At 57.9% G+C, this 25,512-nt stretch overlaps 1 protein-coding gene across 3 annotated transcripts in view; it reads right to left on the bottom strand.

Moving 5' to 3' along the window:
* The window catches only part of PPP6R3 (protein phosphatase 6 regulatory subunit 3), a 78,296-nt gene that overhangs the window by 28,629 nt on the left and 24,155 nt on the right, over window positions 1-25,512 (bottom strand). For all 3 annotated transcript variants that reach the window (XM_056131995.1, XM_056131996.1, XM_056131997.1), the window contains exons 2-8: window positions 20,075-20,201; window positions 11,339-11,571; window positions 8,982-9,168; window positions 7,317-7,454; window positions 5,594-5,659; window positions 4,378-4,490; window positions 1,065-1,178 (exon numbers count right to left, since the gene is read on the bottom strand). In XM_056131995.1, the coding sequence (XP_055987970.1) occupies window positions 1,065-1,178; window positions 4,378-4,490; window positions 5,594-5,659; window positions 7,317-7,454; window positions 8,982-9,168; window positions 11,339-11,565 (845 nt within the window). In that variant the 5' untranslated portion in view covers window positions 11,566-11,571; window positions 20,075-20,201. The remainder of the gene's footprint in view (window positions 1-1,064; window positions 1,179-4,377; window positions 4,491-5,593; window positions 5,660-7,316; window positions 7,455-8,981; window positions 9,169-11,338; window positions 11,572-20,074; window positions 20,202-25,512) is intronic.

The raw sequence follows: 25,512 nt of genomic DNA, 5'->3' as shown, positions 1-25,512 counted from the left end.
CCGAGCCCAGGCTGACTGCAAGGCCCGCACCCTGCCGCCCGCACTCAGACCCGAGCCCAGCCTCTTCTCTGCCGGAAGGTTCAACTGTGGATTCAATGTCTTCATGATGGAAGACGCCGGGTCACCGAGAGCCAACTGCTCACTGAACAGGGGCCCGAGTGCCCATCACCAGTGACACAGGGTTCCTCCGTGCTCTCCCCTCACTCCGGGCTGTTGGACGGACCCAACTAGTGGTTGAGTACAAGCTCCAGCTCGGGACACAAGCCAGGAGTGCTTACACAAGTGCTCCTGAGTTCACAGTCCAGACCAAGCTAGGAAACCTGCCATGAGAAGCTCGGACAAGGACTACAGAAAGCAACGGAATGAGCGTGAGACGGCTGGCCCAGGCACACGCAGGGATGAAACGTTTCCTTTTCTCTGCTATGCTTTTGTGTGGCAGGTGGAACCCGAGGCCTCTACACATGCGCCCTCCTGGAGCCGGGCCCCAGCCTCTGAGACGGTGCGTTATCTGGAGCACTGAACACAGGCATTTGCTCGAGTCTGACAGACCCGCCAGGCTTTTGTAGCGGTCTGAGGCGCTCGTTGCCCTTGTCCAGGTCACAGGAACCCGAGGTCCCAGGCGCCCCCTCGAGGAGGGCTGCCATCAAGCAGAGACACTTTGCTGTCATTTTCTTAAGCAAAAATTAAGTGTTTGTGTATATCAAGCCACTATACACATTTTATTTGAGCACTGACTAGAAGCACACCACTACAAAAACCCAAGTGACAAGAACCCGAGTACTTTTGTAAATTTTTGGCACCACGATTTACAAAACCCAACACTAAGTTTCTTGCACGGATCATTACGGTAATCACCCCACCCCCCCCCCCCCCCCCCCCGGGCCAGACAAGCTCTCAGCTCATCACAACAGTGTTTCTTAGAAATGCATCCCTCGTCCCAATCACAGAGAACTAAGGTTCCAGCACCTGACATTCGGGGCATAATGTTCTAGTTCACTAACATCTCGTCAGTTATCTAAGCCCAAAGCAAACACACGGCTGATTTGGCCAGAGAAGCAGCTTACGCGGGTCGCCGTGTCTCCAGCAGAGTGAGCAGGATCTGGATGGCGCTGACGATGGCCGACTCGTTCTTCTCCTTGTGGAAAATATTGGCTAGAAGCTGCTCTATAATTTCTTGCCTGGGGAAACAGATCAATAGTCAACCGCTAATTGTGACACCGTTTAACACGCTGCTTTGGAGTCGGACACCATCACACATTAGCAAGAGTTTAACCTCGCTGGGTCTATTTTTTAAGAGAACTTGAATACATTTGTTGCTGAAGGCAAGTGGCCCTGCTTCGTACAAATGTGCGTCTCCCGCAGAATCTCAGCCTCCCCTCCCGCCCCTTTCCTGGGCCCCGTTTATCTTTGCTGACCGTGCTGAGAGCCAGTGTTGGAAAGCCGAGTCTCACCCCCCATCACCAGAGAGCAGTGATGGCACCTGGGGAGTGGCACTGGGGCCCCTCACCCGGACAAAGAGGGACTGTGAAGGCCGCTTAGAATCCCTAAGTGGAGCTGGAGCGAGAGGACAGCGGGGAGGGCATTTGCCTTGCACGCAGCCGACCTGGGTTTGATGCCCGGCATCCTACATGGCCCCCCGAGCACCGCGAGAAGTCAGTCTTGAGTGCAGAGCCAGGAGTAACTCCTGAAGCATTGGCGGGTGTGACCCAAAAAGCAAAAATAAATAAATAAAATAAATCCCTACATGCTCCCCTTCTAAGGCATTCGTGCAGAATTAAGAGATGCAAAGCGGGGAAACATCAACTGTTGCATGTTCTACGATTAACATTTGGAAAATCACAGGAACCTGGCAGTAACAACAGGCTGGAGTGAGCCACTGTGAGTATTCTTTGCAAGTTCTTCCTGTTCTTCACACACACACACAGCAGCACAGCAGTCAGAGAAATATATTCTCTGGCTCATCAAGATTTCCGAGAATCTGCTAATGTTCAACCATGAGCTCCTGCGACGGCCCCTTCCTTCCAGTGCTCACAGGGTGGACACGGCCATCCCAGGTACAGCTGTGTCCCGCCTTGCCAGACAGGGACAGCAAGTGAGACAGAACCGCTTTCTATTTGGGGAAAGCAAATAAAACTGGTCTGGAGCCCGACGCAGCTCTGCGCACAGGGATGCTCCCCCGATGGTGAGACCCCGATGAGCAGCTCCGTGCGCCTGTCTGCAGGGAACAGACCTGGACTGGGGTTGAGGGCCACACCCCCCCAGAGAACGCGGAGCCCCCACAGGCGGAGGTGGATGGACACGGCACCCACATGGAGAGGCCCACCAGCCTGGCAACACCAACCATCCTGGTCCTCACCGTCCCCGGGCTGTGACCCTTCCTAGCTCGTGGTGCCTGGAGGGAGCCTACTGCGGGCATGACAACAGGCACTGCTGACACACAAGAAGCGCTCAGCAAACTGCTCGGAGTCCACACGCTAACAACCACCGAAACCAGAAGAAACCAAAAGAGCAGGCCAGCCCTGATCAAACAGGACGCGAGAAAGGCTGTTCTCTTCTTTCAGTCGTCAGACTCACTATGAGCAAACTGGACTTCTTGGGTCGGCACCAACCGACCCAGGATCTGAGCTGGGTGGCCTGGATTTCGGAGACGATGGCTCACCTCTGGGTCTTGTAAGAGCAGCCAAGGCAAGACTCACCTTTCCAGAATGAACCAACTTGACTGGAATCAAACAAACCCAACTCAGCCCAAACTCACTACCCTTAGGGACAAAAAGCTGCCCGCCACAGTCCAGTGGCAGCTGCTTCCAACGGGGATTCCATCCGCGCCGTTTCCCACCGTCACCCACACACCCACCTTACTCGCAAGGCGCCCCGGGTCAACCCTCTTGAGCCAACCCCCCAGTTTCCTTCCCGGGCCCTCTGGGGTCCATGCGAGTCTGAAACCTCCTTCATGTCACACACCCCCTAAAGTTCATGGATCCAATCCCTTGAGAGTCCGCTCTGAGGCCCCAGGACACTGTGTCCTCAGTACGGCATCGCCCTCACCAGCGCAAGGCAGCAAACGTGACCTAGCGAGCACACAAGTGCTACAGTCACGGAGGTCATGGCCACTTCCTGTGGCACTTTCTGAGTCACAGGCCCTGGGGGGGGCGGTGCCTGGGGGTATCTCTCTTCTGAGGAAGAGATCAGGAGCACTGCGCAGGCAGGCCTCCCCACTGAGCACAGTGATGGCTCGCCTCAGTGACATCACAGGGCTCCTGCCTCCTCGGCTCAAGTTTGCCAAGGAGTCTGCTGAAACTAGCGTTCGATGCTGTCAGCCCCAGGCCTGTTCCCGTCAGCCTCCGCCTCGCGGTGCCGCCCAAGACCGTGGACAGAACACAAAAGGGGCGCCAAGAGGCGGAACGGCACTCAACATCTCGGTCTGACTTCTGGGGAGACGGCACCCCGAAGGCTAACTAGTCTATGCTACTGTGCTAAGGGAAAACTGAGGCCAGGATTTCCAGAACCTCGGAGAAGGAATATGACGATGATTTTAAAAGAGGAATCTACAATGACGTCACTCACACCCATTGACTGAATGCACGGAAACTGGCCCTCACGTCTTTGACTTTCGTGTGGCCACTGGGGCGACGTGAGCGTCCACGGCCCCGCTCCACGCCCAGGGCCGCACTGTCGCATGTCCAAGGAACAGCCAGTCGCCTCCCCGCACAGGCGGCCGAGGCTGCAGCCCACTCCACCCCTCGACTGTCTCGCAGGCTATAAAGGAGCGGCGTCCTCACCCCAGCCATGACTGCAACGGGGCAGGAAACGCGACTTTCCCTGGGAAGCTCATCATCCCTGAGTTTTGCTGTTTAAGTCCTTCCAAGGCGACGTTTACGTGCTGGGAAACGCAACTTGACTTCGTAGAAGTTTGAAACTTAGTAAAAGGCCATGCAATGGGCAGTTACGATCACAAGACTTGGGACTGCCATGAGACGCAATGCAGAGAAGGACAAGAGAAGCACCGGGCTGCTGAAGAGAGGCCTGGACAGCCCCGGCTGATGACCGAGCCGGGGCTGACACCCGCCGATGCTTCAGGAGTTACTCCTGGCTCTGCACTCAGACCGAGCTACCTGCCCCGGTGGGCAGCAGGGTCTTCCCCAGGAAGCGTCTGGAGACACGGGTGGAGGCGGCACGGGAGCCAACACCAGGCGCCTCCACCCGCCCCGCTGCAGGGCAGGGGCTCAGCGGGCGCCCCCTCCTGCGTCTCCACGCCACGCAGGCAGTGCTGTCCCCGTGTCCGCCTGCTCACCCCCACGGTGACTCCCCACTGACGCTCACACGGAAGCACGTCGAGACGCATCAGAAGGGGAAGCAAGAAACGGGCTTTACACATACTTTTCTAGAGTGGCAAGCAGGGGATCTGGCTCTGGGCTGTTCTGAATTTGTAACATCTGGTCTCTGCTCAGGCGAACAATTTCACAAAGTGACTGTGATGCATTTGAGTGCCGCTGAAGGGGAGGGAAAAAGCACAATTTTAACTATGAAACATGCCCAAAGTTAAATCCATAATAAAAAGTCAGAGGAAATTGCTTAGGAACATAAAATAACACGAGCCATAAGCAACAATGAATTAAGTTAAGCTCAGAGAAAAACAGGCGAAGCCTGGGTATTTTCTTCTACTGAAACCAATGAGCTTTATTTAATAAGACCACAGAGTACATACACTAAACAGAAAGATGAGATCAAAGTTCTGGAAAGGAAAAAAATCCTATAATCGGCCAAATTTAAAAAAGAAAAAAAAAGGGAGCTCAAATGAAGTACGTTATAGCAGCGTAGAAAAATAAACACGATTATTCAACTAAGAAACTTTTCTAAAATGCTCAGTTGGTTAAATAACAGCACCCTCTGGCCTCCCCAGCGCCTGCCTCGCTCAGCGCCCAAGCCCCTCCCTCCTGCAGCCCGTGGACAGGTCTGCACTGCCCAGTGGCACCACCAGCTCCCTGGCCGCTTGTGCTCGCGGTCCGGGGTGGGTACGGCACAATGCCACGCTGCTCCCCGCGAGGGCACGTCACTCGCTGCCACGCGCTGCAGAATGGACGGGGTCGGGACGAGAACTGGGAGCTTTCCGGAGAGGTCCCACGAACACTCTGCCGTGCCACACCCGGCAGTGCTCGGGGTGTGATGCCAGGGACTGCCCGGGCCCCTGCACGCCAAGCAGCACCTGCTCGGCGAGAGAAGAGCCCCTGTGCGCTGCACTGCAAGCCCCGCCCTGACACAGCCCCGTGTCCAGGGCACACCTGGGGGCAGAGTTGTCAGTCAGAGCAGTGGCCGACACTCATGGCTTGGTGCCCTGAACACAGTGAACGCAGCCTAGCGGGTGCGGGGTCAGAGAGCACGCGGCTGGAGAACACGAAGGCCAGCCGGGTTGGCACGACCGCAGCTCTTGGAGGTACAGACCTTGGGCCAGGCCTGCTGTTTCACATTTCTGCAGGCTTTCGAGTAGGGAAAAGCAAAATGTAATAGATGTTCAAAAGCTCTCAGGGCGGGGCTGCCCGCAGGGCGCCTAGTACAGCCCGGCGCTTCCCAGTCAGCCAAAGCCGAGAGAACTTACATCTTCTTCTTGCGACGGGTGAACTATTTCCACCAGCCTCTGGATGATCTGCTCCTCGTTCAGCCACTGTAAAACACAACGCAGGCGTCATGGCACTGAGCCACCCTCGCTCCCATCCACGGCAGACTTACACGCGGGAAACAGCCGCCACATTTTAAGACGATTACGGGCCTCTCTGGGCTCTGAACGCTACAGGAAATTTAAAGTCCCCCAAGAAAGCGGGCAGTGAATTCACCCTCATAACAGCCACCCCCGGTACCACTGACCATGCCCAGGACTGCTCTAGGAAGAGGGATGGAGAGAGAACGGGACCCGTTCCGTTTCTCTGAGCAATCACTCAGTTCAAGAGAGCTTCAGAGAGATCAAGAAAGACCCAGCGTCCCAGCCGCAACAGCCCCGGAGCAGAGCTGACAGCCACGGTCACGACAGGGCCATCTGGAGGAACGAAGGACAGGACGAGGGGAGGGAGGGCAGAGAAACCCGGCTGCACGGGAAGCGCCCTCCTCCCCAGAGGACAGAGGAAACGGGGCCCCAGGGCAGCTCGAGACTGGCGCCAACAACGCCGTGAGCACCCGGGCCTGTGTTCGCGAGTCCTCGTCACACTCCAACCTGATGTGAGGTTGACGCCTGCGCTTCCTGCCTCCCCGAACTGAAGGCCAGCTGGTCTGACAACCGGCACGAGCCTGTTCACAAGCGGACGCCAACAGGGGCGGGGAGGACAGAGCTCTCATCACTGAACAGGCGCCGCAGGGGGTATCTGCCACGCCGCACCCGCAAGGAGCAAAGTTCTCAAAGGGCTGGTCAAGAACAGGGAGGAGGGTCCTGAGCACCCCAGAGAGGGGTCCAAGGAGTAAGCGGGTCGACAAGCCCCTACGCTTGCCTGCCCACTCTGGGGGCGCTGGGAATGGAAGTCTTTAGAACCTTGTAGGTCGCTTCCCCAACCCAGGTCTTAGTTAAGCACTTTTACTGCGTTCCTCCAGAAGCGCCAAGTTCTTCTGGGAAGGGATCCGAAATTCAACCTCAAGCATCCAACGGAATTGCTAAGAAGCCGGACCGAGTAACTCCCCCCTAGAATGATCCAAACAGAAAGGCGTCGGCTTCCTCTTCTGAGAGGGCCCTGGACACCCCTGAGCTCCCGCGTGCCGTGCCTCTCCGGCCCTGCTCTGGGGCACAGCCGCACAGGCCCTCCTGCCTCTGCCCCGCTACTGACGCCGCCACAGAGAAGCTTGGGATGGAGCAGCCCGGAGGTCAAGGGTCACAACAGGGTCAGCCGAGGCACTTGGCAACCCGTTTGATCCTGGCATCAAATGACCCTGAGCACTGCAAGGAGTGAGCGCGGGGCACTTCGAGGAATGAGCCCCGGGTACCGCAAGAGTGAGCCCTGGGCGCAGAGCAAAGTGTACCTCCTACGCCCCCTTTCGTATGGTCCAGACATTTTTCAAAAGCCACGAAGATGGACCGGGGTGAGAAAGCAAGCCGGGCGAGAGACAGAGAGGGACAGGAGGCTTCGGGCAGAGCCCTCGCTTGCTACCCAGAGCCCCCCAGAAGGCCCTCGAATGGCAGGCACGGAGCCCCTCGCTCCATCACGAAGCACGGCCCGTGTCAATGAGCTCGGTCCCCGGCCCTGCACACGCCGCTGCCGCCTCCCCTCCTCGACGAGAGAGACGGGACAGCATCCGAGCGGACAGACGAGCAGGACCCGCGGCCGGCCCCGCCTACTCACGTTCAGCACGTCTTGCCTGGGCTGCGGGGGCTCGATGCACGTCAGCAGCCTGAGCAGCAGGTCCATGATCGCCGACGTCCCTATGTGCTTGATGATGAGGTCTACGAAGTCCCGCTTCTTCTTCAGGAATTCCACGATCTGGAGAAACCAATCGGAACGGAAAGAAACGCGACTTCAGCGGGGACCATTCAGCTGCTGGCAATCCTGAGTCCCCGCCCCTAAGGGGGTGCCTGGCACACAGAGCACTGCCTGCGAGCAGTTCCCGGCATCCCCGCCCACTCCACACAGCCAGCGAGGAGGGGCCAGACCCGAGACGCCTCGCGAACGGGCGAACCCCACCCCGCTGCTTCCGGGGCAAGGGCGGGCGTCTGGAAGCCAGATTACACCCGAGCAGGAGCAGAGGAAACCCAAGACGGACGCAGCCAGGCCCGTGTCCCCTGCCCTCCAGCCGGGGGCCCATGAGGCCCACCCAGGTGGCCACGGGAAACGGGGCAGCAGGAGGGGTGGGGGCACCCTGAGGAGAGTGAGGGCTGCTGAACTCCCTGTCAGGGACCAGGGAAGGAAGCCGGGGAGGCGCAACAGGGCTTGGCTGAACTTCAGCGTAAAGGATTCGTGATCCCTGAACACACTGCGGCTCCGGCAAGCGTCGGCAGCATGAGCGTGAACGGAACCGTCTCACACTGAGTCCTGCAGTGGCTCCTATAAAGCATGGAGTGTGTATGTGTATGTGTATGTGTATATGGGGGAGGGGACGGGACACAACAAGACCACTGAGCGAGCGCCACCCGTGGCACTCACTGGCAGGCTCAGCCTATCCTAAGCCCCGCGAACAGCTGCCCCTACTGGGAGCTCCCGCCATGGGAAACGTTCTTTCAGGTTCCCAGAGACCGGAGAGGTGCCGGGGATGGCGTGGACCCGGAGCTAACCACACACAGGCCGGAAAACTCTCACCGCAATGCCGCTTACTGCACTGTCCAGGCCGGAGAGGGCCCTCACCCCCCGCCTCGGGGCCCTGGGCAGCAGGGACGGTGTTACAGCAGCCTCGGCCTCCCGGTTGGGAGCACGATTTGCGTGCACGTCCCTGGACAGATGTCCTGAGCTCAAGACAGCATGACTCCCCCGTGTCTGCCAATGCCAGGTCGGGGTGGGAGGGTGCCAGGTCTTTGCATGGCCGCGAACTATCACAGCCGCCGCAGCCGGGGTGAGGGCACTCCCGCGGGCAGCCAGGACTGCACCTCCCAGAGGGCCCAGACAGCCGCAGGCACACAGTTTCCCGAGGAGTTTCAGAACAAAGCGGTGCCAAGGCAGGTCAGGACGGGAGGCAAAAGGAGGCGCAGAAGGCACCGTGGCAGGAACGCACGCGAGGCGACCTCCGTCCCGGCAGTCCGAACCCGGACGCCGTGAGCCAAACACCCAAGTTTCTGTGTCGACTCCACCCCAAATCACCATCTGCATAAACCCAGAACCCCTACACGGGTGGGAAAGGCTCCGGATTCAAGTTCCATCTGAGCGACTGGGACGTGCAGCTGCTCGCCCAAAGTGCTCGCGTCCCAACAGCCACCAGACTCGCGCTCTCCCTCAGGGCAGCGGCTGGGCCCGGAGCCCCGGGGCAGAGTCTCCGGGCGCCATCCCGGAGTGGCCGTCGGGCCGACAGGGGACGGTTACCTGCTCCGGCTTCCGGCTGATGAGGATACTTAGCACCTTGCTGAAGAAGCTGGCAAGCAGCGGGTTGAGGGGGGAGTCGTGCAGGAGGAAGCTGTACAGCCGCATGAGCAAGGCCTCGTCCCCGCCCAGCCTGTCGTTCATTTGGGACACGTCCGAGGTCAGCAGCTCACAGGATATGTTGGGGTACCTGGAAGGACAGACACTCTCGGGACCTCGCCCAAGACAGACCCAGAAGCGCGGCGGAAACTCCAAAGTTACCCAGTTGTCTGCTGAAGACGAGCAGGGCCTTTCCAACCGACTGCTGGCGTCTCAAGGGACGGGAATCTTCGACCCCGCCTCGAGGCTTCGAGACGGCCTCACGAGGAACCCGGTCCCCCTGACGCCAGAGCAGCCGGGATCGGAGCTGCCAGAGGCCGCTCTGCAGGGCCCACGCGCCTCTCTGGCCCCTGAGCACAGGGCAGGCGAGCCTGAGCAGTGCAGGACGTGGAGGAACACCAGGAGGCGGCAGGCTCCAGGGACGAGCACTGCACACGAGCTGCCCAGGGCCCTCCTTGCACCTTCAGGAGAACCAACTCCCCGAGGCACGACGCCCACAACAGGCTGGCACCTGTCACGGTCACCACGGTGGGCCAGGAGACTCCGGCTACAGCTCTGGAAACCCCCACCCGGCGCATGCCCCCCACCGAGCACTGCCCAGGGAGAAGGGCGGCGGGACAGTGTCCACGGCACGCGCACACCCAGGGCTCGCTGCTCTGCTCTGAACCGCTCCCTGCCGACAGCACAGAGCCGACCAGTCACAGGACAGGGAGGTGGACAACGGGCAAAGGCCACAGCGGGCCAGAGCAGGGAGGCCACAGGCCACCACAGCAGGCAACAGCAGAGCCACAGCCCCGGAGGTGGTCGGGGGAGGCCCCAAACCGTCCCCTAAGAACACAGTGGGGAGGCGGTGACGAGTCACAGCCCGGGAGCCTTGACGCCTGGCCGTGTCCCAGCTCCTCAGCGATGCGCGGGCCTCCTGCCACCCCGCTGCCACTTGTCCCTGGGCAAGGAGCAGGCGCCACCTCCCGAGGGCCAGAGCCCACCCTCCCCTCTGCTTCCGGCCTCCCCTGCACGTGCTCGAGGCGCTGCCCTTCCATTCCGAGGCTCCGACAAGACCAACCCGGCTGATGGGCAGCGAGCAGCCTTGGGGCGGGCCACAGGAAGCGACCCCAGTGACACTCGGCCCGCCCAGCCGGCAGCGGCCCGGGCTGCCTCCACCCCGGAGCTTGGGCCCAGCTCAGACCTGCTGCCCACCACACACAGCTGCACGCGGGCTCGGCCAAGTCACGAGCCCCGAGGGGTCACGTCGGTCCTGCCCAGAAGCACGTCTGTATGTCCCCAGGGACGAAGTCGGGTTTTCGCTCCGGGACAAAACAGACCAGAGCCAGGCAGGGTCCTGCCAGACAGAGGGGCGTGCCACCAGCAGGCAGCCCTCACGTAGACATTGGCTGTGCAGGCAGGGCTGGCTGGGGGACATGCGAGCCCCCGGGGCCGCCCTCCTCGCCCTCCCTCAGGGCGCTGAGCTCTGGGCGCACGCTCCAAGGCTGGCAGAGAACAACAGGACTCCCTGCAGACCCAGGCCCCAGCAACCTGGCAGTCCGACTGTGCCCGCGGACAGTTGGTACCTGGGCAGCGGGGCAGGCTGGGGCTTCCACGGGGCACGGGGGAGAACCGCGACAGGCGCCCTTCCCGGCCCGCGCATCTCCCCGGCGCCCCACAGGCCGCCGCTTCACCTGAACGCGTCCTGCTGCTGGGTTGCCGAGGACCTCAAGAGTTGCAGATAAAAACAAAACAGAACCCCGGTCCTTTCGGCTCCGACGCAGTGAATCTGCAGGGATCACACCCGCCACGGGGGACAGCGCAGGCCAGAAGGTGGGGGGCACGGGCGACCGGCCCGCACAACCACAGCTGGTCCTGCGCAGAGCGGGCGAGTTCCCCGAGACCCAGGCGCTTCGTTTCGGGTCACAAAATGCCAAGATTAAATTTACCAGCCATGTTCTCCCCATAGCCACGGCTCAGGCTGAAACGGCCCACGTGAGCCTGGAGAGTCACTTAATCTCGCTTTTCCAATTTGCTAAGCGGAGAAGATACTTACTTGCATGGTCTTACTTGCTATTTTAAGAAACTCTATCACTGTTTATAAAGGACTTTGCTCTTTAGCACAAAACCTTCCACTGCGGTCTAGCATGTCCGTGCTCTGAGCCCAGCGTGCCTCGGTGCTCAGGGAGCCCACTGCCACGACCATCAGACCCACGAGTGGCCAGACTGACCCCCCACCCCGCCCCCGAGTCCCACGCGAGGACACTGAACGCTCTTACTTGTATCTGATCTTCTCGTCCATGTCTTGAGGTGGTTCTTCTATAATGAACGAGACTAAATCTTCGAGGCATTCTGCTTTTAACAGAAACTCGATAAGTTTGCGGTTCTGGGCTTTACATTCTTGCAAAACATCTTCCTCATCCATTAACTCTTTCAGTGTCACATCTTCTCTTTCTAGGAGGGTGTCTATGTGGGATGATGAGTGAAGATCGAATTTCCAAAACATGCTGGTCTAAACAAAACGCAGAACACAAGAGTCTTTAAAATAACATTTCTAAAAAATCAAATCAAATAAAAACATTTCTCCTTCGCATGAATTCTTCAGATGTCAGTTTAGGTTTACAGTCTCTTATAACTAAATGTTTCGAACAAAACCTGCAGAATGACTCAAGGCGGGCAAGGTCTGTCCCTTTTCAGAAAACATTCCTAGTCACTACCACAATTCTTTACTTGTAGGTGCTAAAAGGAAATTAGAATTTCAGACAGGCTAACAACCGGAAAGCAAAGTCCAATGAGGGGACAGAGGGTGTGAGGGCGGGGCACACGCATCTGGGCAGCAGTGCTGCCCACCAGCATCACCGGGGGTCACCCTGCCCACTGCCCAGCCTGTGGGGGTTTCGCGGGATCAGGAGCACTCGAGACCCAGCACACGGAGCACTCCAGAGTCTGCGGTAAACACCACCGCCAGCAGCCGTGACATGGGAAAGATGGTGTCACTCTACAAGGAGCAACGAAAACCTGCCTCCAGGAGCGCTGGCCAGGAGCTGGCCAGGAGCTGACCGGGAGCCTGGGAAGCGCTGCCCTGCAAAGCCCCGGGCCGTGCGGCTGGGCCTGCCAAGCTGCGGGAACATGAGGCCACCGCATCCTACAACTGCTGTCACTGTCCCTCAGGTGACAAGAAGGCAGGGAGGAGCCGAGTGCCGAGGGGGTGGGGGGAACCATGCCGAGCCCCCGCTGCACTCGTGACACTGTGCCCCGGGTTTCGAAGTATCAGGAGCACTCTGGAGTCAATATCAGGAGCACTCGAGAGCCAGTATCAGGAGGGGCCGGCAACACTGGCGCCAGGAAGCAAGTCCGTCCAGACCTGCGGATTTCAAGTCCTGAACTGGGGGGCTGTGGCCCGGGAAGAGAGCTGGCGCCGTGGCCCAAGGAACCTCATCACGGGAGCTGCCGCACCAAACCCACGCCCATGCGGACATCAGGGTCCACCGGACGCTCCGATCCTGTCTACCTCAAAATGCTCTCTTGGGGGTCAGAGAGGGCACACGGCCCACCTGGCAGTGCTCGGGGATCAGTCCAGGGGGGCTCGGAGGGCCACATGGGGGCCAGGCCCACACCTAGGTTGGACACCGCAGGGAAGCTCTCTCCCCGCTGTCCCCTCTCAGGCCCCTCAAGGAACGATCTTCGGCACGAGAGCACCTGGATGGGAGTGCCGTGGCCCTGCAGGCGGCACGGACAGCTCCAGGGTCCAAAGGACCACCCGCACCCCAGCTGCCCCAACAAGCAGAGGCTGTTCTAAACGCGGCCCCTGACCCAGCAGGGCGGGGAGGCCCCGAGACCCAGATGATCCAGGAGCAGCACACCACAGTTGATGGGGCGAGGGCAGAGGCCATCGATCTTGATCCAAAAGGAAGTAAATATTAGCACATAAACATAAGGCTCAACCTGGAACGAGATGTTAGTGATCTCTTATACAAGGGCCTAATGGCTCCAGGGCGAGATACAACAATCTTCATGCATTTTCCTCTAGGGAAATGTTTTGGGATCATTTTTAATGTATTATTCATAACAAGCCACACAAAATGAAACATGCAGAAACTGCTTTGGGGGCGGGCTTGGGTGGTGGTGGGACAATTCGAAATACTGGTGGTGGGAAGGGGTCATGGTGGTGGGACTGGTGTTGGGATATTGAATGTAAAGCTTGTGAACAACTTTCTGAAAATAAAATAAAATTGGGGTTAAGAAAGAATGCCCTGGAGTTGGAGCCAGGAGAGTACAGCAGGGAAGGGAGCTTGCTCTGCACACGGCCGACTGGGATTTGGGCCTCGGAAACCGCCAGGAAAGGCCCGAGTGCACAGCCAGGAGTAAGCCCGGAGCACCCCCAAGCGTGCACCACCGCCAACACCACCCCACCCCCAATCTTTGTTGTTTTTTTTTTTTAAAAAGGGGTAGTCCAGAAACTCCACAGCAAACCTACCCAACAAGACTCCCGCAGTAGGAAGAGAACGGCGGGAAGGGTAAGAAAGACTCAGGGAAACCGACACCTCACCAGGACTGTTCTGCCAGGCTGAGTCACCACTCAGAACTGAAGAACAGCCAGGAAACAGCTTACGGAATTTGTAGCCTTCAAACCAGTTTTACAAAAAAACATTAAAGAAGCTTCTTTAAAAGACAAACTTCTCGGCACTTTGCCTGGCACTGATTCCCTGATGGCACTGACGGCTGCCCCTGCCAGAATCAGGAAGGCCCATTTATCTCTAGCCTGCCAAGGGTTTGTATACTCTCTTTTTCAATAACGATTTAATGTTTTATTTATACCGACTGTTCTGTTATTCAGGTGATTTCTTTTTACATCTAAAGATTTTTATTACAATCTTTTGCTTGTGGATGCAAACAAGGAATATCTACAGTATTTTCTAACACAAAGCCGATATTCCGAATTCTTTTAGGATAAAGCACACTTTTATGGTTTTGTAGGCTATTCACATTTCCCTTAATTTTAAAAAATTCTCCTCTCTTCACTCTTAATAAATCGCATACTTGTCAGACTTACCTATTTCAAATAAAGTTTAAATGGATTAACATCAAATTATTTGAATTTATATACCTGGTTAAAGCTATCGTTTTTGAAAAACTGCTTTTACCAACTTATCAGGCTGGAGCGATAGCACGCAGCCAACCTGGGTTCGATTCTTCCATCCCTCTCGGAGAGCCCAGCAAGCTACCAAGTATGCCGCCCGCACGGCAAAGCCTGGCAAGCTCCCCATGGCTTATTCGATATGCCAAAAACAGTAACAAATCTCACAGTGGAGACGTTACTGGTGCCCACTCGAGCAAATCAATGAACAACGGGAGGACAGTGCCACAGTGCTACCAACTTATCATTGCATCACTGTAATTCCGCTGTTCCCCGATTTACTCGAGTGGGCACCAGTAACGTCTCTATACGTACCAACCCTGCTATTTTACCAGCCTCTCCGAACTCATCTTTCCCAATGATTGGAGGGTCTTTCTGGGTCAGGGGAATAAGACCTGCTATAGTCACTGTTTTTGGCACATCGAACATACCACGGGGAGCTTGCTAGAGTCTGTCCATGTGGGCGGGACACTATCAATAGCCTGCCAGGCTCTCCGAGAGGCATATATGTATATATATATGTATATATATATACATATATATACATATATATGTGTGTGTAAAGGTAAAGGCCCTCCCGTTGATCATCGATTTGCTCGAGTGGGCCCAGTAACGTCTCCATTGGAGACTTCGTTGTTACTGTGTCTGGCATATCGAATACTCTCGGTAGCTTGCCGGGCTCTCCGAGAGGGGCGGAGGAATCGAACTCGGGTCGGCCCTGTTGGCTGCATGCAAGGCAAACGCCCTACCGCTGTGCTATCACTCCAGCCCTATATTTCTAAATTTGTTGCCTACTATCTGAACCCCATCAAACACGGTGTGATAATTATGGAAAAACCAACTTATCGCTATTTTAAATTTTGTGGAATTTCAGGAATTTAGTTTTAATCATCTATACACACACGATTATGTATGGTGTCACCACCTACACAGCAAAAGGCGAAAAAGAGGGCCGGAGTGACAGTGCAGAGGAGAAGAGTTCCATCTCTGGCGCCCCAGATGGCCCCTGAGCCCCGCCAGGAGGGATTCCTGCGTAAACCCTGAGCACTGCCACGTGTAGCCCGGAAACAAAAAAGGAAAACGAGAAAATCTGTCATGTGCGGGATATCAAAAAAACCGAGTCGAAGAACCACAAACGGCCAACAGCACTGAAAACGGAGACTTTGTCTGCAAGCTGAGCTGGGGGTGGGGGTGGTGCTGGGCGTCTGGGCGGGCAACGGCCCCCCACGGTGCGTGTGCCGGAATGAGATGAAGGGTAGAGGAGAAAGTCACGGCGCTCCCCCGGCTCAGTGGACTGTGTCACAGTCTGCGCGCTCCAAGCCCACGGGCTCACGGCAGAGGGGCAGCCCCGGGCACGGGAGCGGCACGCCCGCCAAAGCTGCTCGTCCTACCCGCAGAGGAGCAGCGAGCCGGGAACGACAGAAGAACCTCGCCACGTCGCCAGCTCAAACCGCAAGGCCAGAGACAGCTCAGCGGGGAGGCAGGTGCCGGCCTCGCACTGGCCGACCCAGGTTCGATCCCCGGCGCCACTCACAATCCCCCAGGCACTGCAGGTATGTCCCCACCCAAGTGTTTCCCTTTTCAAAATGACATTCAAAGCCCTCATAGCCCCCCGCAGCCACGCGGGCCCTCCGGGGAGCCCAGGATGCACACGCCATGCTGGGGTCACCCTAAGACGCGACCGGGAAGAGCGTCAGAGTCAGATCTGGGTCAAAGCGGAGGACAACTGCCTGACACCGCAGGCCTGCCCACGAGCCCTTCCCTAAGTACACGCCAGCCTCGTGACTGCGCCCAGCACCCCTGCCCTGGCCGCGTGTCTGAACGGCTGCAGCACCCCGATCACCACAGCAAACTGCGGAACAACCTGCCCCGGGGAACTCCGAGGAAAGGCGTCCGGACAACAGGTTAGAAACTCAGTCACTGATAATAAAAAGAAAAAAAAAAAGGTGCCAGGGACCAGAGTGACAGTACAGTGGGTAGGGCATTGGACGTGCATGATGGTAACACGGGTTCGACCCCCGGGACCCCAGATGGTCCGGCCAAGAGTGAGTTCTAAGTGCAGCCAGCCGTATCTCTCGCAAGAAAAATAAAAACCAACAACAAAAAAGCGTGCCCAAAAGGGAGAGGAGGCAACGGGGCGGCCCCTCGGGGGCACTCTCCCCATGGTGGGGACAGGCCAGTGCCCAGGTGGGGACAGACCAGTGCTGATTTTTGTAGACCTACCCAGGATCTCAACGATGAGTTTCTCCAGGGATGGACTTCATTCCATAGCTAATTCAAAATGACAAGGCGGGGGGGAGGGCTCGAAGGGGGAAGAATCCCAGGCCGGGCCTCCAACCTCCTGGTCTGAGCCAGAAGCAGCCCCCACCCCCACCCCTTACCCCCACCCCCACTCAATGCCAGGAGCAACGCAAAACCCAAACGGGGCTCAGCACCCCCGCCCTAAAGGGAAGAAACGACGTCCTGGGGGAATGAACACTCAGGACGGACACTCAGGGCCTGCGCTGGGTCCACGCCACAGGCACGACTGCAGCCACCCTCTGGCCAGGCTGGACAAAGGGCTGCGAGGCCGTTCGACGGGAACGTGAGGCACGCGGTGGGCACGGCCGACAGGCAAGGAGGCCGCCCCCGCCCCGCCCCTCCCCCACCTGTCCCATCAGCACGGTTCCCGCAGCGCCAAGGCGGAGCCGGGTCCAAGGGGCAGCAGAGAGGCCTCTGCAGAGGACGCCCGATGGACACCCGCCACCGCCCAGCTCCCGCTCCTGGCCTCAGGCGGCCCACGGCAGAGCAGCGTCCCGACCGTCGCCAGCAGCGCGCGGGGCAGATGCGGCTCTCCAGCTTCCCAGGCAGGAAGGAGCCGAGGGACCGACCTGCACTCTGTCCATCCGCAATGGCCACGGCCCAGAGTCCTCTCTGGTTTCGGGTGGGGGTCTAGGGGTGGGCCCCGCCTGGGGCACTCAGGGGTCATGCCTGGTGGGGCTGGCGGGTGGAGCTGGGTCAGCTGTGTGCATTACAGGTGGCACCTCTCTGGCCTGGGCTTCACGCACGGGCGGCCCAGTGAGCCAGTCCGGCCCGGTCCAGCCCCAGAGCTCACGCTGAGGTGTCCCGCACCATGGCTACGCGTTCTTCTTTTCTTTTTGAAGGGTGGGGGAGACACCACCCAGTACTGCTCCGGGCACACTCAGCCCTGCGCCTAAGGATCATCCAAGACCAGCCCCTGCCCGCCGCACTGTCTCTCCGGCCCCTGTGCCGTCAGGGGGTGTCACGGCAGAGCTGGAGAAGGACACTCAGCATACGCAGCCCAAAGCAGCCACGTCGGAACAAGAACACCGGGCAGAGTGTCGCCCACCAGGGCAATTCCTACCCCGGCATCAAAACTGAAAATGGAACTTCCATCAGAAGTAGCCAGCCACGCCGGGGAGCCGGGATGCGCCCGCGTCCGACTGACTCGCCCTGGGCCAAGGTGGATGAGATGGAGATCCAGCAGTCTCTGTCAACAGTCTGAGAGATGGTTGTGACCTCCCGGAGACCTTGAGAATGACCAGTCACAACAGATGCTGACCGGCTTCCCCGGGGAGGGCCCGTGGACGCGGTTCAAAGGGGCGGCATGCCAGGCACGAGGTCAAGGTCCTGGGTTCAATCTCTAGTTCTACGTGGTCCTGGGAGCACCTCCAGGGGTGGCTCTCGCAACAGGAGGGCGAGAGAGCACAGGAGCCGCAGCTGACCTGGGCCCGTGCACACCAGGAGTGACCCCTGAGTACAGCGCCCCAGGCAAACCCTGAGGGCAGCCAGGAGTGGCCCCCGAACCAACAAAGAACCCTGAAAATAGAGCACAACGGGGTTCTCCTAGACAAAATCATCAAAGAGGAAAATACCAGATGGTTACAGCCTGCCCGCCCACTCTCGTCACTGAAACACACTCACGCTTATCAGAGGTCAAGGGTTCTTGTGAGTTTCTCATTTCTAGGCTAAATTCCAAGATTAAATTGTCCTGAGGGGCTGGAGCGATAGCACAGCAGGTAGGATCGTTTGTTGCCTTGCACGGGGCCGACTCGGGTTCGATTCCCAGCATCCCATATGGTCCCCCAAGCACCGCCAGGAGTGATTCTGGAGTACAGAACCAGGAGTAACCTCTGTGCACTGCTGGGTGTGACCCAAAAAGCAAAAATAAGTAAATAAATAAATAAATTGTTCTGAATGGGAATAGCCTTGCACTACTGCTGAACGGTGACTACTGAAGTCCTGACAGCGCTTACTAACTCCAAGCTGAACACAGTTGGCCAGCTCCGAGAGAGTGAGCACAGTGTGACAACAGCTGACCACTCTGCAGGGCCCGGCAGAGTGCAGCGAGAGCTGCTCCCTGGCAGTGAACAGAGTGATCCCCGAGCACTGCCAGGTGTGGCCCCCAAACACAAGTGCCGGGAGCTTCCGGGGCCACAGGTGTGCCACTCTGCCGCCCCCCGCGCTGCCAGGGCTGAAGAGGGCTCGCGGCTCTCGCTGCAAACGGCCAGCAGGAGGCTGCCCTCTCGCTCAAACCACAGCAAAATGATGGTTTTTCAGACCTTACTGCAAGCTCAGAGGAAAAGTGGGTAGTACAAAATCCACTTGGTTACGCAACTGGGCGCGTTTTACCTATCTTCAACTGGAAACTATTTATCTGTAATTTAATGACCTGCAACTACAGACAAACACGAAAATTCGATCCTGTACGAGCTTTATAAAACTCCCAAACAGGATGCCACACCACCGTGACTGCCGAGACACTCTCAGTGAGGGAGCTGGGGCAGGACTGTCCGGGGTCGACCCCCCACCCCCACGGTCCCCTGGGTATGAGGCCCCGTCGGGTGTGTCAACGTAAGTGGAACCTATAAAATCTCACTAGAGTAACACAGATTAGTTCCGTATTTGCAGTAGGTGTCCATGGGAACGAACTCTGAACGCCACAACTGAGAAGTTATAATCCGGAAAAACAATTTTCTCTTTCTCAGGTTCCTATTACCGAAAACTGAACGAGCTCTTTTGGTATTTTAAACTGCAATTATAAACTCTATAAAAATGTTTTCTTTTCAAAACAGGGAGCAGGGCCTCACACCTGCAACTCAGGTGTTTTACGATGAGCCACACCCAGCCCCTGTTCGACTACATCAACACCTTAAGAACATCCGCACTTCTGGCCCGGGAAGCCAATATATTCACCAGGAGGACCTCTGCAGCGCAAACTGAGCGGGACGCGGCTGGAAAGATAGTTCAGTGGGCAGGGCACTTGCCGGGCACTCGGCCAACGGGGGTTCGATCCCTGGCATCCCACATGGCCCGTCAGCCCCCAGGAGTAATTCCTGAGTGCAGAGCCAGGAGTAACTGAGTACCATCAGGTGTGGCCCAAAAAGGGGGGGTGGCGGGTTGACCCAAAAAACCCAGCCCGATTGAGCAGGGCAGCGCGTGCTCAGTAAAGGGGCTTCAGAAGCAGCTGCAGTGACTTGAGGTCTCTAAGCTGGGGCACTGCAGGGAAGGAATTGTCCGAGACGCGGCGAGGCAGAGAGGAGTGAAGTGGAGAGATCGTAGCAGCGTCTTCCTCTGCCACCAGTGACACGCACAAGCAGTCAAGGTCAGGGTGGCGCCTTGCTCACAGCCCACCAGAGTCCAAGAGCAAAAGCCCGAGACTGACTTAACAGACCTCAGCAGGGGCCAGAGAGCGGCCCGGCCAGTGCTGGGCACCCAGAAAGGCTTGCCACCACCTTCCTGCAGGGCCTCCAGCCCCCCGGCCCCAGAGTCCTGGCTCCAGACGCCCCCGCTGGCTCTCCCCGCCTGGGAGCTCAGCGAGATGCTGCTTCCCCATGGGACGGCCGGGGAAACCCCTTGAGAATCCGAGCGGTCTTACCTTTCAAACCAAGTTTAAAACTAAAAGAAACGTTTTCTTCTCTGTGGCTCCTTGCCCATTACAGGCTATCGTGGCAAGTCCTCCCGGTCACCGCATCAGCAGGCTGCAGGGCCACAGGGAGCGCCGCCTGCAATGGAGAGGACACTGTCATCACCGCGGCCAGGGACGACGGAGATGCAGACACGGGGCCGACACGCGGCCACATGACGCAGGGAACAGCAGAGGCGGCCCCGCCTCAGAACCACGGGCACCACGTCCCGAGGAGACACGGCGTCAAGCGGACAGTGACGCGGGGGGGGGGGGGGGGGGGGACAGGAAAGCCAAAGGGACACAGCGCTGGGGCTGAGTCAAGCTCCGCCACTCTGCGAGTCTGAGGACACGAGGTGTGAAAGAGGAGCTCATGGGGCGTGTGCTGGGTGCGTGTTCCGGGCCCCGGCACTGGGAAGCCAACCCGAGTTCCAGCCCTGGTTCCCCACGTGGTCCCCCAAGCCCCGCGAGGACTCTCCCTGGGCTCAGAGCACCCCTGGGTGTGGCCCCATAGCTGGGAGCTGGGGGACAGCTCCCCCAATTCCATCCCCAGTGCCCTCTGGTTCCCCCAGGGCCACTGGGAGTGACTTTGAGCCAGCAGCAGCCCCTAAGCACACTGGAGTGGCCAGGAAGCTAATAATAACAATAACAATAAAAGGTAAAAATGAATCAAACCATGACGGTTAAAGTACAGAGGTCGGCGCCGGACTGGATGACCTCACACGGCCATGGACCTGAGGGCAGGACAATCTGCCTCGCGCGGGAAGCAGCCCAGCGACAAGCTGCCGCGGCCGGGCCTGTCCCACCTGAAGTGCACACTCTGCACAGGGCGCGCGGCGGGCATGGGACACGCTGAGGACCCCACTGCCCGTGGGCACGGGACCCTGCTTGGACCCCACTCCCTGAGTGCAGGTCAGGCCCCGCCAGCCAGCCAGCCGGGCAGCAACACCGACACTGACTCCCACAGCGCATCACAGCAACAACCTAACTGCATCCACAGGTTCTGGCGGAACCAACCCAAGGGCGACACAGTACAGGAGGGCCAAGGGACAGCCCAGGAGCCTGAGAGCTGAGAACGAAGAAACCAGATTCTCGATTGCTGTCTGCAGAAAGGACGGCGTCTGGACCCAGAGAAGCCCGGCAGCCCCGAGAGGCCGTTCCTGGTCTGGGCACCACTGCCACTTCCACGCGGCAGTCTGACTCCCGCAGCCGCCTCTGTCGCTTCCCAAGTCCTCCGAAGGGAAAGGGACTGGACGCTGCCGGCGGGAGCGCCGACTGGCCCAGCCCTTTCGGGAAACAAGACGGGCATTCCTCAAGTAACCAGAAACCGAGCTCCCATCTGACCCAGCCACGCCGGCTCTGGGAGTGCGCCGGGCCCTGTGCACTTCTCTGTGCCCTGCAGCACCATTCACAGCAGCCAGACTCTGGAAACGACCCGAGTGCCCGGGAACAGGGGGCTGAATAAAGAAACTCTGGTATAAGTACACAATGGAGCCCCACACAGCCAGCAGGAAAAATGAAGTCACGAAATTCGCTTATAAATGGATGGACATGGAGAGCACCGGGCTGACTGAAACGAGTCAGAAGGAGAGGGACAGACACAGAATGACCGCACTCATCTGCGGGATATAAAAACACGTCGTATGAGACTAAGACCCAAGGATAATGAAAACAGGGCCCAGCAGGGCCGGTCCAAGGTTGGAGGCCTGCCACCAGTGGGGGAGGAGGGTGCGGTTAGGATCGAGAAGGGACCACTATGACAATGACAGAAATGATCGCTCTGGACAAGAACTGAGTGCTGAAAGGAGGTCAAATGATATGCCCAAAGGTGTGGGGGAGGGGCGCAGAGAGGGGAAAACTGGCATAGAGGCAGGGCGAGGGGATGGGGCCGGGGGTGGAAGGGAACCTGGGGCCACTGGTGGTGGAGAAAGAACACCAGTAAAGGGACGGGTGTTGGAACATTGTATGACTGAAAAACCCAATCATAAACAATTAAGTAACTATGTATCTCACGGTGACACCATAAATAAATAAATCAAGTCCTACAAAGAGAAATGCTCCAGAAGCTGGAATGTGACAGGAAGCCCACTGGGTAGTGCCACTCCGAGGCGCATTCCAGTCAGCAGAGGCCAGAGAGGGAACGAGGCTGCCTCGGTTTCTCCGGCCGGCTGGGGTGAGCGCTTCTGTTTCTGACTGCTCCATCCTACATTTCTGGGAATTCCTGGACTCTTTCTGAGAAATGGGGAGTTAACAATTCCTCAAGATCTTGGATTCTGCCAAGACCTCAGGTGGGAGAGACGAGAGACACAGGGTAACCCCCATGGCCAGTGGCCAAAACTGCCACACCCCCCAACAGAATCCTCTCATGTTATGGCAACGTTCTTATCACTGGATAAGAAACACAAAGACCCAATTTCCCCGATTAAAAAACCCCACAAAACCAGCCATTTTTAGCAATCCTGTAAGAAGTTCCCCTGACCTAGGGAGTCTCTTTCCTCTTCTACTTTTCAATAAACCTTTTTATTTCCAACTCAGATTCTGAGCATCTTCGTTATTCGGCATTTTCCATCTCTGCACTGCATGTGGTCCCAACACGCGAGGAAGGATCCCTGAGCACAGGCCAGGAGTGGGCCAGGAGCAAAGCTGGGTGTGGCCAGAAAACAAGGAAAACAAAGCCCAGGGCAGGGGTGAAGGGCCCGACCACAGGCCACTTCCCGCCCAGCATCACAGGCACGTGGCCTCGGAGCACCTCTGGGTGCGGCCCCTCAAAAACTGGCAGGCAGTCAAGTGAGAGCACATGCTGAGAGCACATCAGGACGGAAGTGGCCCAGCGGCCCCACCAGCAGCACCGGGCGTGGCCTCTCAACACGTCTGACACAGCATACACAGAGGCCGGCTCAGCCGCAAGGGCCTGTCCTGCAAATGTGGGTGTCAACCCCCAAAGCCCCCGCACGCGCACAGTCCCGGTGGTTCTGCACCTTCTCTTCCCCCACACGGCAACTAGGGGACCACCAGCCACCACCTCCCCCCGCATGACCAAGTAGTGACAGCCTCTGGTGAGGAGCAACACGTGTGCGCGGCCCCTGTCCTCACGGCGGCCACACCGAGGGAGGACTCCGACTGGACTGTGTCCAAGACCACACACGCACTCACTCTCACGGACGCGGTCTAATTAAACACACACACACCCTCAAAATTACGGCGGTCCCCCGGCCTGCTGATGCCAGGGCTGCTGGGAGGAGCCTCCTCCTCCTCTCTCTGGGCCTGCCTTCCCAGCTGCAGGACAGTTGAGACGAAACGGGCCCCGAGGAGGGTTCCAGAATCCCAAACAAACCCTCCCCACGGCTCTAAGGAAAGAAACAGACCAGGTGAGCCCAGAACTGCAAATGAAGAGAATCAATGACGAACAAAGTCTCCAACTCTCGAGAAATTCAAGAAGCAAACGGAAACGAGAGCTCTCCAGAAGAGACCCCAGGGAGCACGGAGAGCAGCCGAGCGCGCTCCCTGCACACAGCCGATCGGGTTCTAGCCCGACACCCCATACGGTTCCCCAGCCCCTCCGAGAGGCACCCCGAGTAGAGCCAGGGCTAAGCCCCGAGCACCACCGGAAGTGCCCCCAAACCAAACCTAAACAACAAGCCCCACATACCCGGCCTCTGCTTCCTGTCCATCCTAGCGAATGAGCCGCTGCTGGTCCCAAAGGAAGCCCCAGGGCAGAGCCGGGAGGCAGGTGGCACCAGGTGGTGGGACGGCCTCCCACCCCTCAGGCAGAGCTGGGCAATCCTGACCGAGACATTCCAGGTACTCAAACATCACCCAGGCCTGCTGACTTGGTCAGTGACCCAAAGCGCAGGCAACCGATGCTTTCCTGATAGGGGCTGCGATTACTTCTACAAGCAATAAAGGTAAACTGAGTGTGACGAGGGCAGAGAGAGGCAGCCGCTCCTCAAAGGCCTATTTCCCAGCACGGTCCACGGCAGATAAAGCCCCCCGCACTTTCCTTTCCAACCCTTGGGCGAGGGCCTGAGAGAGTGGACGAAGAGGCCTTGCACCGGGTCACCCGGGGTCCAATCCCCGTGGCCCATAGGGTCCTCCACACCCCGCCAGCAGTGATTCTTGAGTGCAGAGCCAGGAATAACCCCTGAGCACCGCCAAGAATGGCCCAAAAAACAAACAAACCTTGGCACTCTGCTCTTGCTCCGTACTGTGGCCCAGCAATTTTCTACAGTAAAGCTGAAAATGAAAACTTGTCTTTTTTTTTTTTTGAAAACTTGTCTTTAAATTTAATTTATAACATACTTTTAAGAAAACAAAAAAAACCCCTGCTTTTTCTAAAAAAAATTTTTTGGGGGTTCAGACCCAGCAATGCTCAGCTATTACTCCTGGCTCTGCACTCAGGAATCACTCCTAGCAGTGCTCAGGGGACCATATGGGATGCCAAGGATCGAACCCAGGTCAGCAGCGTGTAAGGCAAACGCCCTCCCCACTGTGCTATCGCTCGGGCCCCTGCTATATATTTTTTTTTCCTTTCCTTTTTTATTAGTGAGACACCATGAGGTACAGTTGTAGACTTACAAATTTTTGTGCTTGGGTTTCAATTATACAATGATCAAATACCCATCCCTCCACCGGTGCCCATCCTCCACCACCGCGGGTCCCAGTCCACCCCCCATTCCCTCATCCCCCCTATCCCCCCCTCCGCCTCTGTGGCAGGGCATTCCCCTTTGTTTTCTCTCTCTCCTTTTGGGTGTTGTGGTTTGCAAAAGAGGCCCTGCTATATTTTAAGGTGCATAAGCCTTCCACTGCGATTTCCCCCTGCCTGGATCCCCCCCCCCCCCCACCTCATCGTCCTTCGCAGGCCACCTCCACCTTCCCAGGGACCTTAGAAGGAACAAACCATGCCTCTTCCACTTTCCTCAGTGTGACTGACATTTTCCACTTCGTCTGAATTTAGAAGAGGAGACACTCTTACAGTCACGAAGGCTGTTGTATAGCCCTGAGACCACCGGGCTGGAGAGGTAACGCGGCAGGCGTGGTGCCGTCCTGCACGCTGCCAATCTGGGGTCAATCCTGGGGCCATCTGGCCCTCCAGGCATCCCAGGAGTGGGTGCTCCTGAGCATAGCAGGGCCACCCACGCCCACAATCTTCTTAAATAAACGTGATGACCCACGGGGAGATGCAAATAGAAGTAGGTCAGGAGCTTCTTTTGGCGTTTCTGGTCTAGACCTCCCTCTAGGGTAACAAGCACAGCAAGCGGTCAGCCAGCGGGTCACAGGCCTCCGGGCTCCCACGAGGAGGGAGTCTGCGCCCACCATCAACTCCTTGTGACTACATGATCCCTAGCGGAAGCCGCCCACCACCACACACAATAGCGACAGCGGCGCCCGTGTCTGACCCGGCCAAGCACGTG

This window comes from Sorex fumeus, unplaced genomic scaffold (assembly GCF_029834395.1).
Source record: "Sorex fumeus unplaced genomic scaffold, SorFum_2.1 ptg000093l, whole genome shotgun sequence".
Lineage (NCBI taxonomy): Eukaryota > Metazoa > Chordata > Mammalia > Eulipotyphla > Soricidae > Sorex > Sorex fumeus.
Note: the sequence above shows the minus strand (reverse complement) of the source record. Positions and strands in the feature narration are given on the sequence as shown.